Source organism: Colletotrichum scovillei (genome assembly GCF_011075155.1).
Source record: "Colletotrichum scovillei strain TJNH1 chromosome Unknown Contig00003, whole genome shotgun sequence".
Classification (NCBI taxonomy): domain Eukaryota; kingdom Fungi; phylum Ascomycota; class Sordariomycetes; order Glomerellales; family Glomerellaceae; genus Colletotrichum; species Colletotrichum scovillei.
The window spans coordinates 247,094-264,538 of NW_023336261.1; the positions used below are offsets into that span (position 1 = coordinate 247,094).

Genomic DNA, 17,445 nt, shown 5'->3' on the forward strand with positions numbered 1-17,445 from the left:
CTCTCTCCTTTTCCCGGTTGGTACATACTGCATACTTGATGGAAATGGTATGCGCATGATGAGCAGGATTTTGAGTGCCTTGGGCTGCAGATCGGAATAAACACTCTCCACACCACGCTCGGCATTTTATTCGCTTGGCACGCGTCTTTGTCATTCCGTCTGAGCTATTGACAGAGAGTGCAATAAACAAATTTTTACGCAGTAAATAAGGAAAATGCAACGTCCCGGGATGGAGGCTCCAAGACATAAACTCAAAAACATGCCGGTGCCTGAATCATTGGCACTTTTTAGAGGTAGAGGGACGGAGGCGCAGACGCACTTTTGCAAGTACCTACAGGCTACTTTGTACGGAGCATCCGTCTCATCTACGGATGTTAAACCGGATGCTAAACCTATGCTTAAACTTGTACTTTTCCCGTCATCCCAATTCTCTCGCCGTTGCATGAAAACCATAATCTCCCTTCCTCGCACTGATCATTGATGATGAGAAATTCAGCTCGTCCAACGTCCAACACGGCGACTTACATGACGCCACGCCAAACCAACCAACCTCTACAGTCTACACCGCACACCGCAGTGAGGTACTTTGCATGCTGGGCATCGGCGACAACGCATCCCCCGCCTCTCGGCTCTTCCTCACCCACACACTTTTTCTTCTCCATCTTCAGTCTCCAGTTTGCCTCCCCCCTCATCTCCCCCGCATTTCGAACCCAGCCAATCCACTCGGCCCTCTGCTACCCCTCACCCCAAATACTGTCCCCATCTCCAGACTCCATCATCCATCGTCCCCGCGGAATACCGGGTACTTTCATACCCATCACCCATCATGAATCAAGCTTGAATGTACGGAGTACTCGCTACTGTGCGCATCGAATGTTCACAGTGAAAGAGGCCGCCAAGGAGCGGGGTCCCGAGTCCTTTCGGCCCGTTTACTATGTACTTTATTGGAGAAGCTTCATCGCTGTAGCGGCCAACTTCGGCTCTCGCGATGGAAGCTCACGAACAGAAGGAAGAAAAGTTCGCGTGGATTGCATGCCCTGCCCTTACGGTCAATCACCATCAGAGTCGGAGTTCCGATCTGACGTACTCGTGCAGCTCGCAGCTCGCAGTAAAGCACGTAACGTTCCTCGTACCCAAGCAGGCGGACAACCGTCTAATTCGACGCTTCATCTGTCCAGTCTGCCTCTCGAGGTTACCGGCGTGCCTACTATTGGACAAAGACTCACAAAATGCATAGCGGGGGGGTTCGGTGAGAAGTAAGCAGCAAAAGGCAAAAAGAAGCTTATGATGACTAGACGACCTGTCTAGTTCCACAATCACGCCCGATTAAAAGTCACTTACGCACCCGAATTCCTTCGCCTTGGCTTCAGAAGATAGCGCTGAAGATCCCAGCCATGAACGCCACATGCCCGACTGATTATTCAACGCCCTTAGCCGGGCGAGCCAGAGCCGACTACTAAGCAGAAGCTCCAGGTAAACCCACGATCCAGGTGATCCGCAATATCCACCAGCTTCACGACCCAACAAACGGGCCGAAGTGGTACCCATCCGTATGCGTCTCTGGGCCTGCTTTCCGGAGCCGTCTCCTGATCTCTCAGGGTCTCAGTAGACACCAGGAAGGATTCTCCACCGGACAATCTTCTTGTACTTCTCCCAGTCCTCGCCGTACTTGCGAGAACACTTCTCGTCATCGCGGCGGTCGCGGTGGATCAGTAAGACGGCAAAGTAAACAATGTAAAAGTAGGTGATGGGAGTCGCCATGCCACGAGCCGCGCCCTGGATAACCTCACGACCATCAGCCATCTTAAAAGCTCCCTCGAGTCCGGCTTGGGCATATCCGGTGCCTGCCGAGACAATGGTGTATCCTGCCATACCCGTGGGCAAGCAGTACGGCCACGCCTGAAGCCAGTCGCCAAGGTAGTTGATGTGACGAGCGACGCCCCACCAGCCCGAAACGAGGAGGCGGCTTCCGGTCTTGGTCTCGATGTACTTAAGGTGGGCAACGCTTGAGTCGTCGGGGTTGCTACGGAAGGCATTCTTCTGGCTGTTGGATAGACGGAAGATGGAGAAGGCAACGCCGATGAGTCCCACGATACCGGCCATGCCCAAGGGGCTCATCGAGACGGGGTACACGGCCAGGTAACGAGTCTGCAGGGAGTAGACAAACGGAACCCAGACGAGGTCGCCAAAGGAGAGCATGAAGCCGAAGCCGTCCGTGGTGATGTCAATCGTCGTCAGGATCGCGGGCTCATTCCACCAGCAGTCAATGACGTACGCAAGCTGGACGGCAGAGACGAAGACGCTGCTGTTGGTGACGAAGCCATAGGTGCGGTGCTGTCTGGCCATCCACGCAAAGTTCATCAAGGACCAGCCCAACAGACCGGGTCGGATCTCCAGCCACTCCTTGATGTCTATTTCGCCTAGGAGAGGGATGGTAACGCGGGGGTTGAGCTCGCGCCCAATGTACCAGTCGTAGATGAGGTTGCCAGAGTGTCCACCGGCAGCCAACTCGCGGAGCTCTTTGTTACCCTGCTTGACGCTGAAGCTTCGCACGTACACAAAAGTCGCAATACCATAGGCAATAAGCATGTTGGCTGTAACGACTTGGATGTAATTGTCGGTGATAAAGGTCCAGAGAGGGAACTCGGCGCCCTGTGCAATGGTGCCGGCGAGGCAGACGGTCAGGATAAACATGCTAGAAGCAAAGGCTGTATCTGTTAGTGAAAGCCCCTCTCTCTCTCTTTGGGTTCGCACAGCTTACAGTTGCATCGGTACTTGAGGCGGCCACCAGAGGCGAGCTCGACGCCATCAACCTCGGTCGCGGGAAGAATACGGTAGAGGAGCGCGTTGAAGAGGTAGTATCCCAAGACGGCAGCAGTGACCTTGTTGTCTGCGAGGCCCCAGATGCCCTCCTCGGGCCATCCAACTTCGCGTTTGAGTTGGTCGAGCTTGAGGGTCGAGGGGCTCAGAAGGGAAGGAGCAGGGCAGCCCGACACGTCGTTGCAGCTGAAGGTGAAGAGGTAGACGAGGATCGGGAGACCGAAAGAGATGCCAAAGGCGCCGATACTGTTTTGCCGCGTATTAGCTAGGTTTTCGTACAATCATACTCTAGAATACTCACGGCCCTCCGAACTCATAGCCATGCGGCTTTTGGACCGCGTCCTTCTCTACTTTGGACGCCATGTTGACCGTTCCCTCAGAGCAAGTGCTGTCGAGTCTGGGTGATGGGATGGAAAAGGAGAACAAGCTCGTGTTGAGCTTCGCGAGTATGGTCCGTGGTTTTTGGCGAAGAGGTTTTTGTAGATGAAGAGGAAAATGTGAATATTTGTATGCCCCACCAACCCGATGTGGAAATACGAATGCGACAGTGACAGCAGCTTCAGAGCTCAGTATCGACCCCAGTATCTGTTGATCGCCAGGTGGGCTGTGGAGGACTCTTTTCGCCGGAGCTCTGGTGTTCCGGGTGACCTCATGGAGCTCAATTCGATGACGCTAATAAAGAGTTGAGCCGTCTCATTGGGCTATACGAAGGGGTGGGGCCACGAAACGGTTTACGCTGTACGATGGAGCACCAGTCTCGTCCCGTCGTAGCTTCCCCGGAGGAATGGTTCCACCGAGGAAGGCGGCGTCCGGGGGGACGTTCCCAAGCATCGGACGATATCAAAGCTACACGGTCCGAAGGTTAGGACTGGAAGAAGCTTTAATTGCGTGTGCATCTACACTGCCCCCTTCGGACAACACGAATGTGTATAAGTTCAATTAAGTGGTGGTGTAGGTAGTAAACCGGTGAGAGGAATCCCTCCCGTCTTACACCTGCAAGGAACATTTATGGCACTGGTCCAGCTGGACGTATCAGAAACGGGCGGGTCCTGTTACCTAGGTACGGTACGGGCGGGTCGGCAATCGCAGGACCGCTTTTATCTGACACGCTGACTAAGATTGAGACTGCGACTGACTGTCCTCATAGCGGCAGGTGCAATGAGGACATACACGTGACTTGGAGATTGGTGGGTACCTCTCCGGACACTGCAGCCTGGCGGCGCTCTACCTCCGGCGGATGCTGCAAGGAGGGCCCATCCACCAATCAATGCCCACTCCCCGGTCACTCCCGTCATTCCCTGCAGATGAAGGCTGACGAATTGAAGTGACCAAGGTGGCTTTCGTGGCCAGGCAACTCACTCTGCTCTGCGCACCTCGATAATTCTCGTCTTCTCACAACGGAATTGTGTTCACTTTCCGCCATCGTTGACTCTCGTCGCATAGCAAAATCGCCACACCATTCGCTTCGATTTCGGGTTCCCAGTGGTCGACTGTCTCCAATTGACGCACTAGGGGTCTTCTCGCGCCCACGTCACCCCCCGCGTCCACACGGGCGCCGACGTTAACGATCCTCCATTCCAACTCATCCTTATCGGCATTGCACCGAAACAGAGTCAGAATCATGCATTTCCCACATTCCTCGACACTCTTGCTCCTTCTCGCAGCTGCGACAGCTTGCGCTGCCGACACCGCGACGTCTTCAACGACAACGAGTGCACCGGCATGTACGGCGGCATCCAAGAGCGGCAGCGGGGCTTTCTATGACTTGCGGCCGGATATCGCCGTTAAGCCGGAGGAGGGCAAGTCATCAAAGTCAGGCGTCACGACCGATTATCACGCCAGAGGATGGGACTATGGCCGCAACTTCACCTTGAACATTTGCGCGCCAGTCATTGAGGCACTTGACGACGTTGAAGGCCTGACAAAGAGCGAATCGAAGAACGTGAGCGCGTTCTACGAATACAAGAATGAGGTGTACTCCATTGGGTAGGCATCTCACGAAACCCTTCACCGGACGCGCAAGTACTGATCACAACGATCTACAGGTCATCATCCATGGATATTCAGACCCGCGGGCGCATACTCGTCCTGCAGTACAAGAACGGTTCCCCATGTGGAAAGACCAAATCGAAACGATCCAAGGCCCATGATGGGGCGTCATACAATAAGTACGCCGATGAGGAGGAATCCACAGCTTTAAGCGCCTTTGGCAACACCCAAAACAAGGTCACTGCCGACAAGGACGACTCAGACTCGACCACGCGCCGCAAGTCTGCCACCATCTCCTTCCATTGTGATACCGAGCAGGTCGGTGGAGCTGCGCATATCTCCTTTGTCGGCTCAGACCCCGATGACTGCGCGTACTTCTTCGAGGCCCGTTCCCAGCATGCGTGCCCCAGAGCCGAACCTCACCAGCCCGGTAGCGTTGGTCCGGGCAGTGTGTTTGCCATCATCTTTGTCATTGCCGTACTCGTCTACTTTGGAGGTGGCGTGTTCTACCAAAGGACTGTTGCGCATGCGCGCGGTTGGCGACAGCTTCCCAACTACAGCCTCTGGGCTGGCATTTGGGGCTTTGTCAGTGTACGTAGTATTCGCGACTCTTTTTCTCAGAATCGATTCTGACATGATTTGCAGGACATGTTCATTATCGCGACCTCTTCTTGTGCACAGCTACTTCCCGGGAGGCGCGGATACAGCCATCTGTCCGGGTCACCCAGCAGAGGCCGCAACCGTGAGGACGAGAACCGACTCATCGACCAGCTGGATGAGGAGTGGGATGATTGAGTTTGCCAGACGTGGGGTGTATCATAAGCATTTGAGCATCAACTTTCCTTTGATTTACAGATTGCGATTGCGTGTTGGAGCTGCGGGACTGTTTTGAGGGGATGTAAGTGAGTCGCAGGCAACCACCCTAGATACCCCGTGAGAAGAATGCATAGACGATTCATGATGTTCGTGCAAGTTGAGTGCTGTCTGCTCGACATTCTTTTGTGACACCCAGCGCTGGAAACTTTAGGCGGCGCTCGAGTTTATGCCGCCGAATCACCTCTGGATGTATTGGAAACCGCGGGACGAGTGTGGTGTAAATGCCTGGTCTGGCGTTGATGCTACCTTGCTCGTACGATTCTCTCGGAGATCGGGCGAGCTTGACAGGAAAATAGCGCAAGAATATATCCACGGAACCAATAGTGGTGCAGCGCGCTCCCGAGATGCGTCTGTGTACAGGTCCGAGTTGAAGTTTGGCTCCCGGAGATTTCAAGACGTTCGTTCGGAGACCGAAACCGGGGCGGGATGATGCCCCGCCACCGCCCCTCTTTTCAGCGTGATGTCACGGCGGGTACAGCCCGCAACGTCGGCGACAGCTCTTGCGACCCTCAACTCCGAGTGAATTCTGTATTCCTTCTCACTTTGTTCTCTCCAAAGTCGCATCCTACGATATCGGAAGTGAGACCGAAGCAATCACAATGGCGTCCAACAAGTACACTCTGGCCACGCGCCTCACCGTGAGTTCTCACTTCTCACCCTGAATGTCACCATGATACCATCCATCTTATCCACAACCCCGTAACTTCGGGCACATCAGCTAACGTAGACCAAAGCTCGCAAATGGCAAGACCATCCCCCAGATCCAGCTGGGTCTATACTGCATGTCCGGCCGCGAAGCCACAAAGTCCATCCCATGGGCCCTGACCGCCGGCTACCGTGGCTTCGACTGCGCGCAAATGTACAACAACGAAGCGGAATCAGGCAAAGCAATTGCCGATTTCCTTGCCAGCCCTCAAAACACGCAGGGTCTGAAGCGCGAGGACGTGTTTTACACGAGCAAGCTGGCGAGCAGCAGTACCTCGTACGACGCCGTTCGCAAGTCGATCAAGGAGTCTGTTGAGGTTGCTGGGCTGGGGTACATTGATTTGTTTTTGCTGCACAGTCCGTATGGCGGCAAGGAGGCTCGTTTGACGAGTTGGAAGGCGATTGAGGATGCCATTGATGCTGGGGAGGTGAAGATGGGTGGTGTCAGCAACTACGGTGCTGCCCATGTGAGTTTGCTCAGACTTTCGAGAGTCCTGCTGGGGCGTTGAGTTTGGGAACCCAAGAGACGCTGACAGGATCTACAGATTGAAGAGTTGATGGCATCGAAGCCTCGCATCGCACCCGTCATCAACCAGATCGAAGTCCACCCCTTCAACACGCAGACTCGCATCAGAGAGACCTGCGCCAAGCACAACATTGCCATTGAGGCCTATGCGCCCTTGGCCCGCGGCATGCGCATGAAGCACCCCAAGATCCTGGAGCTGGCCAAGAAGTACGGCTGCACTCCTGCGCAGCTGTTTGTTCGGTGAGTTATCATCCGTGTTTTAATATGATGATCGCAGCATCTGATTGACGCCTCTGTAGCTGGTCTCTGGACCGTGGAATGATTACTCTTCCCAAGAGTGTGCGCCAGGAGCGTCTGATTGAGAACGCGAACGTGGCCGAGTATGAAATCTCTCAGGAAGATCTGGCTGCATTGGACGCGCTCGATGAGCACTTGGTGACCGATTGGTATGTTATCAAATGACTTGTGAAGTGTGTGTAGGAAAGCGAGGCTAACAAAAGGTGATAGGGACCCGACTGAAGCTCCTTAAATAAGGTCACTAGAAAATTGAAATAGAAAAACTCCCAAACCCATGATCCTATGCTAAGTTCGGCTGTGACCAATCAACCGTCTGCGACATGCAGATAACTCAGCCTCAGCTGAAATGGATGAATGCATCACGTGGCTGCAAGCTGCCTAGAAATCGGGATGAAGTCCCACACTTTGGCCTGCTTGACCCCACGCCATCCCCAATGGAAATTTTGACACCATCAACATGCGACTCTTAAACACCACGACGCTCAAGGTGGCAGATTTTGTCAGCGAAAGACCCAAATATGCCATTCTTTCCCATACCTGGGGCTCGGACGAAATTGTTCTTCAGGATACAGAAGCAAAGGATGAGGCTCCTTCCAGTGTCAAAGCTGGATGGAAAAAGATCAGGGGCGCCTGTACGCTGGCTCGTAGGAACGGCTTTGACTGGATCTGGATCGACACATGTTGTATCGACAAGTCTTCGAGCTCTGAGCTATCCGAGGCCATCAACTCCATGTTCCGTTGGTACAGAGAAGCTGAGATCTGCTACGCGTATCTGGAAGATGTGCCTCCCTTGAGATACGTTTCGCTTATTGGCTTTCAGGATCTCGCTCCTGATCTGGACCCGAGTTATGTTATGTCCATCGAGAAGGATCGAGAGACCTTCCTCGGAAGCCGATGGTTCACTCGAGGTTGGACTCTCCAAGAGCTTATTGCACCGCAAAGAGTCGAGTTACACGCTACGGACTGGTCCTTTCTTGGGACAAGGAGTGATCTTTCGGGCATCATTCACAAACATACCATGATCGACAAAATGGTTCTCGAATCCAACGGAGCCGAAAGGCTGTCAATGTTTTCTGTTTGGAGTAGAATGCAATGGGCTGCCAGCCGAGAAACAACTCGCGTTGAAGACACGGCTTATTGCCTGTTAGGCATCTTTGAGATCAACATGCCGCTTCTGTACGGAGAGGGCGACCGGGCGTTCCGCCGTCTCCAAGAGGAAATTATCAGAACCATTGAAGACTACAGCTTGATCGCCTGGACGTCGTACGATGCGTCACCCCAGCCACACGGAACACGCTCCTCGGCTCTCGCCTCACATCCAAGAGACTTTGGCACTGTGAGATTAGATACGACTTGCGTTCCGAAAGCCGCAATTGAGAGAGACTTCGACAAAGACATGAAGGGAATCAGTGTACAAGAACCGCCTGGTCCACGCTTGATCGAGCTAGATAAAGAGATGATGGCTAGGTGCATTAAGCCTTACTTCGGACGCGACTATCGCGATATTAATCATCCGCAACTTCAGCCTGAGTTCTCGCCACCTACATTATCTCCGCGTGGTATCTTGATCACCATGTTCACGACCAGGGTACTGAACCCACATCCAGACACCAGGCTCGCGTGGACTACTTTAAACATTCATTTGCCAAAAGGCATATATTATCTCTGTGTCAAGCTGTCAAACGAAGAAACTCATATGGACATGGACAGCGCGACCAGGGCTTTTCGGCGCAATACAAATCGACTCTATTTGGTCCCCATCTCGAGGATAAAGACGTTTCAATCAACAAAGTTCTACCTCCGCACAACTCCGGAGTACTATGTCCCATCCCCAGGAGAGTCATGGACCCCTAAGGCCGAATATTCCCAGTTGCGGTTTGACAGGCGGAATGAGGCTGTATCTACGACCGTCATTGCTACATATCCCAGTCTGAAGATGGGAATGAAAGGGGATGCATATGCCTTCCACACGAAACTGCGGGAATTTGGAAGAGTGGCCGCGCTTATGTGCGATCCAATCTGGGCTTTCGTGGTCGAAATAAAAGAATTGAGAGAATGTCGGCGACTATTACAGTTCGTAGTCTTGTATGGATATAATCCATGGGCAGAGTCACCTAATCAAAGGTGGCGATGTAAAGTCACGCCAGCACCCTCAAGTAACGAATCGTCCATCGGGTTTCATTCCTTCTCGTCTTATATTGAAGGAGTTGTGTCTCTCGAACAAAGCTCGATTCGCCAATTCCCGTGGGGTGTCGTCGGGGCGGTGGTGCATTGGGACAATAAGGAGAATCATAGCTTTGTTAATGTGATGGTTCATCTAGAGAGTCAGCCTGAATAACCGTCCCAGGTCTGAATCACTATGGTGCGCTGATTTTGATCCAATTTGAGGCTGGAGTAATACATCAGATGGAATATTTCTAGACACTTTGGGGGCGATGCACACTTCTCATATCAGTCCGCAACGAGATGATCTACGAGCGAAGGTTTTATACTGATACATGATGCGATCTCCCGGTGGAAGACAACGATCTGCCTAGTTCTTCATTATTTCCCTCAGAGCGTCAACCTCGGCCTCCTTCCTCGCGAGCTGCAGCTTCAGTTTATCACGCTCCTCCTCGACAACTTTGAGAGCAGATTCTAGCTCCGTTATGCGGTCACGGCCTTTTTGACGATATCTTCGAGCTGCGACAGTATTGCGCTGTCTTTTGATAGCATTAGCGTTGTCTTCATCGATCGAATCGAGGTCAGTCGTTGGAGATCCGTTGGCTTTGCGTTTGGTGCCCGATGCGGAGTGATTGCGGCGCTGAGTTGTGGGGGCTGAGGGCTGAGTGGGCAGACGATCGGAAGTGGTGCTCCTTGAAGGAAAGGTTGAGGAGAAGATGGACTCAGGGTTATCTAGGGTGATTGGAATGCTTTCCTGCGGGCTTCTATGAGTGGCCGTTTGAGATGGTCGACAGTCTGAGATGGATGTCAGTAAGAAGATGGCTAGGTGAATCAGCACCACTTGAACGTACCATGCGGTCCTGGTGATTGGGAAGGCTCGATGCTACCAGGCATACCCAGAAAGACATCTTCCCGAACTGTATGCAACGCCCCCAGCGCAGCGATGCTGTCACCCTGACTACTTGTTCGAGGCAACTCATCGGCTTCAAGTTGTGGATCGAGAGGGATTTGGTGGTCTGGAAGCTGAGATCCCTCTCCTAGGTCTGTCGCGATGCCCTGCCACCCAAACATAGGGCCCAGCGGCTGGTAAGAATCCCACCAGGTAAGCTCTCCAAGGTGGTTCCGGCTCCTTTGGCTGCTGTTCTCGGTAGAATACGGGTCGAGTCCAGCTGCACGTAGGAAATGCGGATGATTGTAGTGTTGCCATGGAGTCAGATTATTGGGCCTCTCTTTGAATGAGAGGCAGCAGTACTTTGACAAAAGATTGGTTTGACTTACGTCTGGAGACAATCCAGGGAATTCAAGTCTCCCTGTACGATGTTGTCGAGCGACGGCGCGTGGAAACGAGTGACCGGAGAGATTCAAATCAGAAAGGGAGTTGGTTGGGTGGGGAATCGGTCAGCTAGATTAGGAAGTGTGGATGAGTCGAGATGGCTCATAATGACGGCTCCTACGAGCGGCTCTCAGATTGGTCCGTGTAGCTCCCAAGAACTTGCAGACACAAATTAGTTTGGTGTAGCTTCAGAGATTAAGGCAGGGGACGCCATCCCAATAATTGTACGAAGCCCGTGACCACTAAAACTGAACGTGCATTGCAATACGACACAGATGGCCTTACGGATATCTGCGCGATTGTAGAATTAGGATTACGTATATCTTGTTGAGTTTGGTAGTAAAAGTAGACTAAGAAATATGGATACTTGGCTGAAGACAGCTGCGCGCAACCTTTAATAGCTGGCTTCATTGCTGCACCATGCACCCTGCAACCCCGCGCCTAGAGCCGAGATTCTATTGCCCTCATGGAAACCCCTCTGGAGACCAATCATACCAGCCCATGTCAACCTCATCAATAACACCCCACTGCTCAACGAACTGCTTCTTCTTGTCCTCTAGACCCTCAGTGCAAAGAATCTCAAACACAGTTCTCCAGGCGCTGTTGACCGCACCGATGATCCAAGCGTGGCCTGAACTCAGCGCCTCGCCCGCGAAGTGCATGTGGCCATCAGCAGAGGGCCTCATCAACCACGGCAGCGTGCTGCTGAACTGACCCGGGCCAAAGATGGCAAAGGCGCCGTTGGAATAGGCCGATCCGTACCAGTCGTAGGCGTGGTATCCCTCAAATTGCGACAGGAGAAACTCGTGAGACACGCCGTTGAGCTCTGCCAGGTTCCTCAGAGTCAAGTCGACCATGACGTCGATGCTCTCTGGCTGATAAGGTGCCTGTTGCTTCTCGTTGTGCGGGTTCATGTAGGAGCCTAGTCTGGAGGCATCCTGGCCCCAGACGTAGCTGGCGATCATGGTTCCGGGGGCACCCGGGACATCGACGCCGTAGGAGGGGTAGACACAGCGGCGGATGGGAAGATCGGTGAAGGATTGACCCCCCTTGAAAGGACCGGTGGCGAGGTTTTCCCACCTTCAGTCAGCGAGTCAGTTGAAACCCCAAGTTTGATGCTATGGCCGAAAACAGCTTACCAGCGAGTCTTGAACTTGAACCCAATCTTTGTCGAAGGATCGTAGCTGAAGTAAGAAGTCAGCTTGGGCTGAGAAGCCTCCCGGATGAAGTAGAAGCTAAGTGTACTTACTTGAGAGAGCGGATGGCATGGTTTTCGAAATAGTTGAGGTCTAGCTCGGTCATGTTGATAGCCTGGAGGGCACCCAGCGGAACAGTCGAGATGACATGAGCGTAGTCGTACTCCTTGGTGCCGTTGACGACAATCTTCAAGGAGCCGTTGGAATTCTTCTTGATGTCGGAAACCCTGTTGTGCAGAACGGGCTTGTTCTTCACAATGAGGTTCATGCCCTTGGTCAACATATCCATACCACCGTTGATCAGCGACCAGTTGTCAATATCTGCACTGTCAAAGATCCACTGTTCTAGGACGGCTTGAGACATGGAGTACATGTCGTAGTGACCTGTGGCATCGTTGATGGTCTCCATCCAGTCGATCTCGGTGTTGGTAAAACCCTGGTCCAAGAGAAACTCCCGGACCGTCATGGAATCATACTTCATGAGAAGGTTGAAACCTGTATCAAAATTGGCTGAGAGCGCTGTCGTCATGCTGCTGACTTGAGCCTTCCACACATTGTACGCAGACTGCGTGTTAAAGGTCGAGTTGAATACCGGAACGTCGTACCTAGCAGGAGAGGCAGAGTTCGGGTCTTGGAGAAGAGAGGTGATGCCATTGAATCGTCTGAACGTGTTGTCCGTTCTGAAGATGTAGTGTTTCTTGACAACTTGGTCGCGTTCGGCTACCCTCGCGTTGATGTAGGGAATAAGACTCCATGAGTCGTTTCCAATGATGCGGCTCATATAAGGCATCGGAGGGAAGCGCATGGCGCCGACGTCCTGCAGTGATCATGTTAGTTAGGGAATGGTGCGTTACATAGCGACAACAACTCACGTAGTAGTCATAGTAGGCAGGGTCTGCGGGTGTGGACTTGTCCCAAGCCTCTTGATCAAAATGGTAGGTGTAGATTCTCCCGCCAATGCGTCCGGAAACCTCATGGATATCGTAGTCAATTCCGAGAGAGTCAAGGAGAATGGCAGCGTAGAGTCCGGCAGCTCCACCGCCAATGATGCCGACCTTGAGGGGAACATCCTTCGGCGTCGGTACTCTGCTATGGTTGCTGTAGTTTGACTCATCCACGACCTTGCGGAAGAAAGCTGCGCGTGGATTCTTGGCAGCAAGCTCGCCGTCGTTGCAGATGTTTCTTTCTTCGAGCTGGACTGGCTTGGATTCCGGGGCGGGTAAAGCGAATGACTGTGCCAACAAGAGGGCGGTAACGAGCGTACGTGTGCTGAAGAGCGACATTGTTAGGGCGGTAAAGACTGTATGATAGCTGGCGCGGCTGATAGACGTGGATCTGGCGTCTGCCTTGCTTGGTTACACAAGTGACAACAGCGTTGATGGCGGCATCAACATCTCCATTTATAGCGATGGTCGCTGACCGACATCTTGGCTGCATTGTTTACACTTGAACAACATGGACCTGTATTTCGACCATGTCTACAGAGTGCCAACTTCGCTCCCAAGAACCTTGGGCCATTTAGGGCTTGCATATCTTAAACCCAGATCTTACTTAGTTCCAGTCCTCATTCCTCTTTTCTTCTCCTAAATCTCGACACGTGGTTTGGACCCCTCTGCTCTGGAATGCGGCTCAGTCCCAGGACGGTCTCCGCAAACACGCAATTCTTCCGAGCTACTGGAAGTGCAAGGCATGGGCTTCATCTTACAGCATACCTCTGAGCAGTGAAGCTGAGAGGGCTGAGAATCACATATTTTTCGCAGCCACGTCAATTTCTTCCCTTCAGCGGCAGAGTCGCATAGGGTATAGCACTGCTGTTTTGATCCGGGTAGGTGGAATACGAAGCATGGAGCAAGAATAACCTTCGACATCAGTCTGCATACGTATTAGCTTTTTGGCGGGAAAAGCCCCCTTGTTTCTCGGACAACGAAACCGCTTTCCGTTGAACTCCAATAGTGAAAGGCGTCTCAGAGAGTAAAAACATGTTACCTTCGGCGACAAAGTCCCCTGTTTTAGTCTTCAGTGGAGTTTTTTGTCCTTTGAGTTAGGAATAGGAAATCAGAACAATGCTTATGCGCTAGGTGGCTTTATAATCATTTTCGGGCATGAGGGCTGAATAAAGACACCAGTGGGATAGTGTCGCCGTATGGATTGTGCACAGGTCGTGTAGGTACCCAGACTACTTCCAGGGTAGCTTGCTGTTCTCTGATGTGTAATATGGACTCGTTACGGATGCATATCGTATCTGCTAGAAACTCCCAATCGTCTTTTGCACATGTGTCCAAAAAGACTACCAGCATTATTCCGGTGTGGGATCGGTGAAGCAACTTGTTCAAACTTCAATTGCCAGTCAAAATATCCGTGTCCGCCTCTGTCCTGGCCCATGCGTGCGCCTCTGGAATACCATGCTGCTATTGCCCGATAAACTTAGCAGCAAACCCAAGACATTTAGCTGCCGAGAGGAGGGTACCGTGCCGAGTCTAAATGGATCGCCTCATCACTCAGCAGCCGGAACCTTCTTTATTAGTGTTGCACACAAAGCCACCACTGTTCTTCGGAAGCAAAATGAGTCCGGAAGCACTTTGTTACCGAGAAGACGCAGTGGGGGCGCCGGGACACAGAGGGGTCAGGTCGGCGCCTTAGCAATGCCCGCTCGCCGGGAGGGGCCGTTACACCAGACGGCAGAGACCCTGATTGATAATACTGAGTGCGAAACCGTGGTGGATCTTGCGTGATGCATACACAATCGTGCGAGATCTCCAGTTATTGCGCGATAGCTCGGTGGAGGCGGGGTGAAGGTCGTAGACAGCTGTCCACCAGCAAAGCATATAAGCAGGTTGTACCCAGCGTCCAAGCATAGAGATAAAATCCAAGACACTCATAGCTAATAAGACAACAAACCATAAACAACTCTCAAATTCTCCAATTCTCCAATTCTTAAACTTCACAACATTGTTCCACCAGGCTCAAGATTCTCAACATGTCTGCCATCAAGAAGGTCGCCGTTGTCGGAGTAAGTTCACTTGTTATGCTACTCACCGTTCCGATACTAATTCCGGTAGGGTTCCGGAAACCTTGGTCCCAGCATCGTTCGTGGCCTCATTGACGCCGGTTTTGAAGTCACAGCAGTCTCGAGAAAGGAGTCCAGCGCAACATTCCCCGCTGAGGCCACTGTTAAGAAGATTGACCTCTCCTCAGTCGAAGCTGTCACAGAAGTTTTCAAGGGCCAAGACGCTGTCGTGTCTGTCGTTGGAAATGCTGGATTCGGAAGTCAAAAGACACTCGCCGACGCTGCTGTTGCCGCTCAAGTCAAGCGCTTCATCCCTTCAGAATTCGGAATCAACACTCGCAAGGCCCGCGGCTCTAAGATTGGCGGCATCTTGACCCCCAAGATTGAGTTTGTTGACTATTTGATTGAGCTCTCTGAGAAGAACAGCTCATTCACGTGGACTGGTATCTCTACTGGACCCTTCTTCGATTGGGTAAGCTAATCACCACCTTGTCCCATCCTCACATGTAGTCAGCGTGCTGATCTAGCATAGGACTTCAGCGGTGGCCTTCTGGGCTTCGATGTTAAGAACAAGGCTATCAGAATCTTTGACTCAGGAAACGAGCCTGTTTCGCCATCATCTCTTTCCTTTATCGGAAAGTCCGTTGCTGGCGTGCTCAAGAACACCGAGGCGACAGCCAACAAGTACATTGACGTTGCTTCATTCACGACAACTCAGCGCGAGTTGCTCAAGGTTGTCGAGGAGTTGACTGGCTCTACTTTCACCGTCAGCAACGTCAAGACTGCCGACCTGGAGAAGATTGCGGATGAGAAGCTGTCCAAAGGTGACTTCAGCGCCTTTATTGACTTGTTGCAGCAGTACAGCTTTGCTGATGGCAACGGTAATGCCACAAAGGACAATGCGGCGGTTAAGTTGTTGGGTCTGCAGGAGGAAGACCTCAAGGCTGAGACCAAGAAGGCTCTGGCCGCGTGGAAGTAGAGATTTATGTATAACGAAAATAAGCAGATACTAATACAATAGAGGCTATCGCCCTATCAAATCAGCTTATCTTGCTCGTGCCAAATGCGCCGTCGCGGAAGTTTGATCACTAAGTTTGAGGTATGAACATCGTGATGGTAGGAGTTAGAAGCGGCCATATGTCGAGCGCCGCGTCGCCGTAGGGACCAGTCTTCAACATCCGGTGTAGGGAGCATGATAGTACTTAGTAGGCACTATAAGAACTTAGAAAAGCCTGAGACGCTGAGGAAAGTTCAACCGACATAGATGAGCAAAGTCTGAGACCGCCCATACGTTCCACATGCCATGCCCAATGTCCTTTCGTCTGATGATAATGCAGCAGAAGCCGCAGATAAACTCAATCAAGTTGAGCTATGTCTTTGCCACCCCAATCGTTCGCTGGCCAAACGGCGCTTCCTTTTCGGGAAGTGCCCATTCCAGGCTCCGTCTAAACTCTGTTTTGTGCACAGATTTATGATTTCTCAACTTTGTGTTGCGCCCACAGGAGAGATGCTGGCGTACATCATTGAGTTCGCTTGCTCCGCAAATTCTTCAACGTCATGATTGCGGGCGATGGTGCTTTAGTTCCTCGGTATCCCACTTGCACTGATGAACTCGTAAACTCGCCCAGTCCTGTGCCATCATCGACAACATCTTGTGAACATGCCTATCGAGATTCGAACTGCGCTCGAGAGCGATCTTAAGCGATGCGCAGAGGTCGGGCACGTAGCTTTTGGCAAAAGCCCTTTCACTAAAATTATGTTTCCTGGTCACGTCCCGAAAGATGGGTTCTTAGGGCTTCGTACAACCGACTTGATCAGGCAGCTTCGAGACGACCCGACCGTTCGAATGTTCGTGGCAATAGACACGGAGCGAAGAGGTGATTGCGCAATCGTTGGGTTTGCCAAATGGCATGTCTACGAACATGGCATGCCTTTGAGCACGGGAAAACTGCATTCATGGGGCAAAAGTTGCAATGAGGAGGCTTGCAGCTTGGTGTTTGGAGGCGTGGGATTAATGAGAGACCGTCTAATGGCCTACAAGCCGTGCGTTTGTAAGTTATCTTCCCAAATCATCAAGTCTGAAGAGAACTGGCCTCCCTAACGCCAAGTGATGGCAGACCTTCATATCTTAGTGACAGAGCCCCAGTATCAACACCGCGGCGTGGGGCAACATCTCCTCGCCTTCGGGATTCAGGAATCACTCCGATTAGAAGTTCCGATATATCTTGAGGCAACAGAGGCTGGCCACTCTCTTTACCAAAAAGTCGGCTTTGACGATATCGAAGTACACCGCGCTGATTTGACCAAGTTTGGGGAGCAGCGTCCTCATATGATCTGGGGAATGATCCGGGAACCATACTCCTGGTTTCCATGAACAACTTGCACATTTGAAAGTTCACTCAATGTACTTTGAGAAGGAAGTAATGGAGAGAGTGTGGAATGAAATGAAATCTATTGCAAACAACCATCTATGTTATAACGCCATGCTATGCTACCAGTTTCCCATCCAGCCTCATGCCATGCAATGCTCCAT

General features: G+C 52.1%; 8 protein-coding genes across 8 annotated transcripts; 5 read left to right on the forward strand and 3 right to left on the reverse strand.

Moving 5' to 3' along the window:
• Positions 1 to 1,467: 1,467 nt before the first annotated feature.
• HER10_EVM0013446 (ergosterol biosynthesis ERG4/ERG24 family protein) lies at positions 1,468 to 3,764 on the reverse strand. Its single transcript, XM_035482803.1, has 3 exons — positions 3,122 to 3,764; positions 2,762 to 3,066; positions 1,468 to 2,708 (listed from the first exon to the last, which is right to left on the reverse strand). Exons 1-3 carry the CDS (start codon positions 3,181 to 3,183, stop codon positions 1,603 to 1,605), a joined length of 1,473 nt encoding a protein of 490 aa, XP_035336762.1. The 5' UTR covers positions 3,184 to 3,764; the 3' UTR covers positions 1,468 to 1,602.
• A 133-nt stretch (positions 3,765 to 3,897) lies between these two features.
• HER10_EVM0012519 (uncharacterized protein) lies at positions 3,898 to 5,742 on the forward strand. The gene is made up of 3 exons (XM_035481913.1): positions 3,898 to 4,806; positions 4,866 to 5,400; positions 5,455 to 5,742. The coding sequence occupies exons 1-3, from the start codon at positions 4,442 to 4,444 to the stop codon at positions 5,602 to 5,604; spliced, it is 1,050 nt and encodes a 349-aa protein (XP_035336672.1). The 5' UTR covers positions 3,898 to 4,441; the 3' UTR covers positions 5,605 to 5,742.
• Positions 5,743 to 6,284: 542 nt separating this feature from the next.
• On the forward strand, positions 6,285 to 7,445 carry HER10_EVM0011921 (aldo/keto reductase; the record flags this gene model as incomplete). The annotated part of the gene is made up of 5 exons (XM_035481333.1): positions 6,285 to 6,323; positions 6,420 to 6,857; positions 6,936 to 7,156; positions 7,216 to 7,362; positions 7,424 to 7,445. 5 exons carry the CDS (start codon positions 6,285 to 6,287, stop codon positions 7,443 to 7,445), a joined length of 867 nt encoding a protein of 288 aa, XP_035336622.1.
• A 225-nt stretch (positions 7,446 to 7,670) lies between these two features.
• HER10_EVM0012151 (heterokaryon incompatibility protein) lies at positions 7,671 to 9,579 on the forward strand (the record flags this gene model as incomplete). The annotated part of the gene is made up of 1 exon (XM_035481552.1): positions 7,671 to 9,579. The coding sequence occupies one exon, from the start codon at positions 7,671 to 7,673 to the stop codon at positions 9,549 to 9,551; it is 1,881 nt and encodes a 626-aa protein (XP_035336644.1). The 3' UTR covers positions 9,552 to 9,579.
• A 131-nt stretch (positions 9,580 to 9,710) lies between these two features.
• On the reverse strand, positions 9,711 to 10,724 carry HER10_EVM0007781 (BZIP transcription factor JlbA/IDI-4). The gene is made up of 2 exons (XM_035477326.1): positions 10,228 to 10,724; positions 9,711 to 10,171 (listed from the first exon to the last, which is right to left on the reverse strand). Exons 1-2 carry the CDS (start codon positions 10,445 to 10,447, stop codon positions 9,747 to 9,749), a joined length of 645 nt encoding a protein of 214 aa, XP_035336248.1. The 5' UTR covers positions 10,448 to 10,724; the 3' UTR covers positions 9,711 to 9,746.
• Positions 10,725 to 11,173: 449 nt separating this feature from the next.
• HER10_EVM0009665 (l-amino acid oxidase) lies at positions 11,174 to 13,188 on the reverse strand (the record flags this gene model as incomplete). Its single annotated transcript, XM_035479145.1, has 4 exons — positions 11,174 to 11,789; positions 11,849 to 11,893; positions 11,959 to 12,722; positions 12,778 to 13,188. The coding sequence occupies 4 exons, from the start codon at positions 13,186 to 13,188 to the stop codon at positions 11,174 to 11,176; spliced, it is 1,836 nt and encodes a 611-aa protein (XP_035336415.1).
• Positions 13,189 to 14,792: 1,604 nt separating this feature from the next.
• Positions 14,793 to 15,891, forward strand: HER10_EVM0013027 (NmrA-like family protein; the record flags this gene model as incomplete). The annotated part of the gene is made up of 3 exons (XM_035482399.1): positions 14,793 to 14,915; positions 14,965 to 15,384; positions 15,445 to 15,891. Exons 1-3 carry the CDS (start codon positions 14,883 to 14,885, stop codon positions 15,889 to 15,891), a joined length of 900 nt encoding a protein of 299 aa, XP_035336719.1. The 5' UTR covers positions 14,793 to 14,882.
• A 681-nt stretch (positions 15,892 to 16,572) lies between these two features.
• Positions 16,573 to 17,286, forward strand: HER10_EVM0013271 (acetyltransferase; the record flags this gene model as incomplete). The annotated part of the gene is made up of 2 exons (XM_035482635.1): positions 16,573 to 16,963; positions 17,045 to 17,286. The coding sequence occupies 2 exons, from the start codon at positions 16,573 to 16,575 to the stop codon at positions 17,284 to 17,286; spliced, it is 633 nt and encodes a 210-aa protein (XP_035336741.1).
• Between the last annotated feature and the right edge of the window lie 159 nt (positions 17,287 to 17,445).

Excerpts from the sequence above, each read along its gene's own strand:
- HER10_EVM0007781 (XM_035477326.1), bottom strand. The coding sequence starts at position 10,447 with ATGTTTGGGTGGCAGGGCATCGCGACAGACCTAGGAGAGGGATCTCAG. Across the intron at positions 10,172-10,227 it reads CCAATCACCAGGACCGCATG|ACTGTCGACCATCTCAAACG; the intron begins GTACGTTCAAGT and ends CATCCATCTCAG.
- HER10_EVM0012519 (XM_035481913.1), top strand. The coding sequence starts at position 4,442 with ATGCATTTCCCACATTCCTCGACACTCTTGCTCCTTCTCGCAGCTGCG. Across the intron at positions 4,807-4,865 it reads AATGAGGTGTACTCCATTGG|GTCATCATCCATGGATATTC; the intron begins GTAGGCATCTCA and ends AACGATCTACAG. Across the intron at positions 5,401-5,454 it reads GCATTTGGGGCTTTGTCAGT|GACATGTTCATTATCGCGAC; the intron begins GTACGTAGTATT and ends CATGATTTGCAG.
- HER10_EVM0013446 (XM_035482803.1), bottom strand. The coding sequence starts at position 3,183 with ATGGCGTCCAAAGTAGAGAAGGACGCGGTCCAAAAGCCGCATGGCTAT. Across the intron at positions 3,067-3,121 it reads GGCTATGAGTTCGGAGGGCC|TATCGGCGCCTTTGGCATCT; the intron begins GTGAGTATTCTA and ends GCGGCAAAACAG. Across the intron at positions 2,709-2,761 it reads CCTCAAGTACCGATGCAACT|CCTTTGCTTCTAGCATGTTT; the intron begins GTAAGCTGTGCG and ends TAACAGATACAG.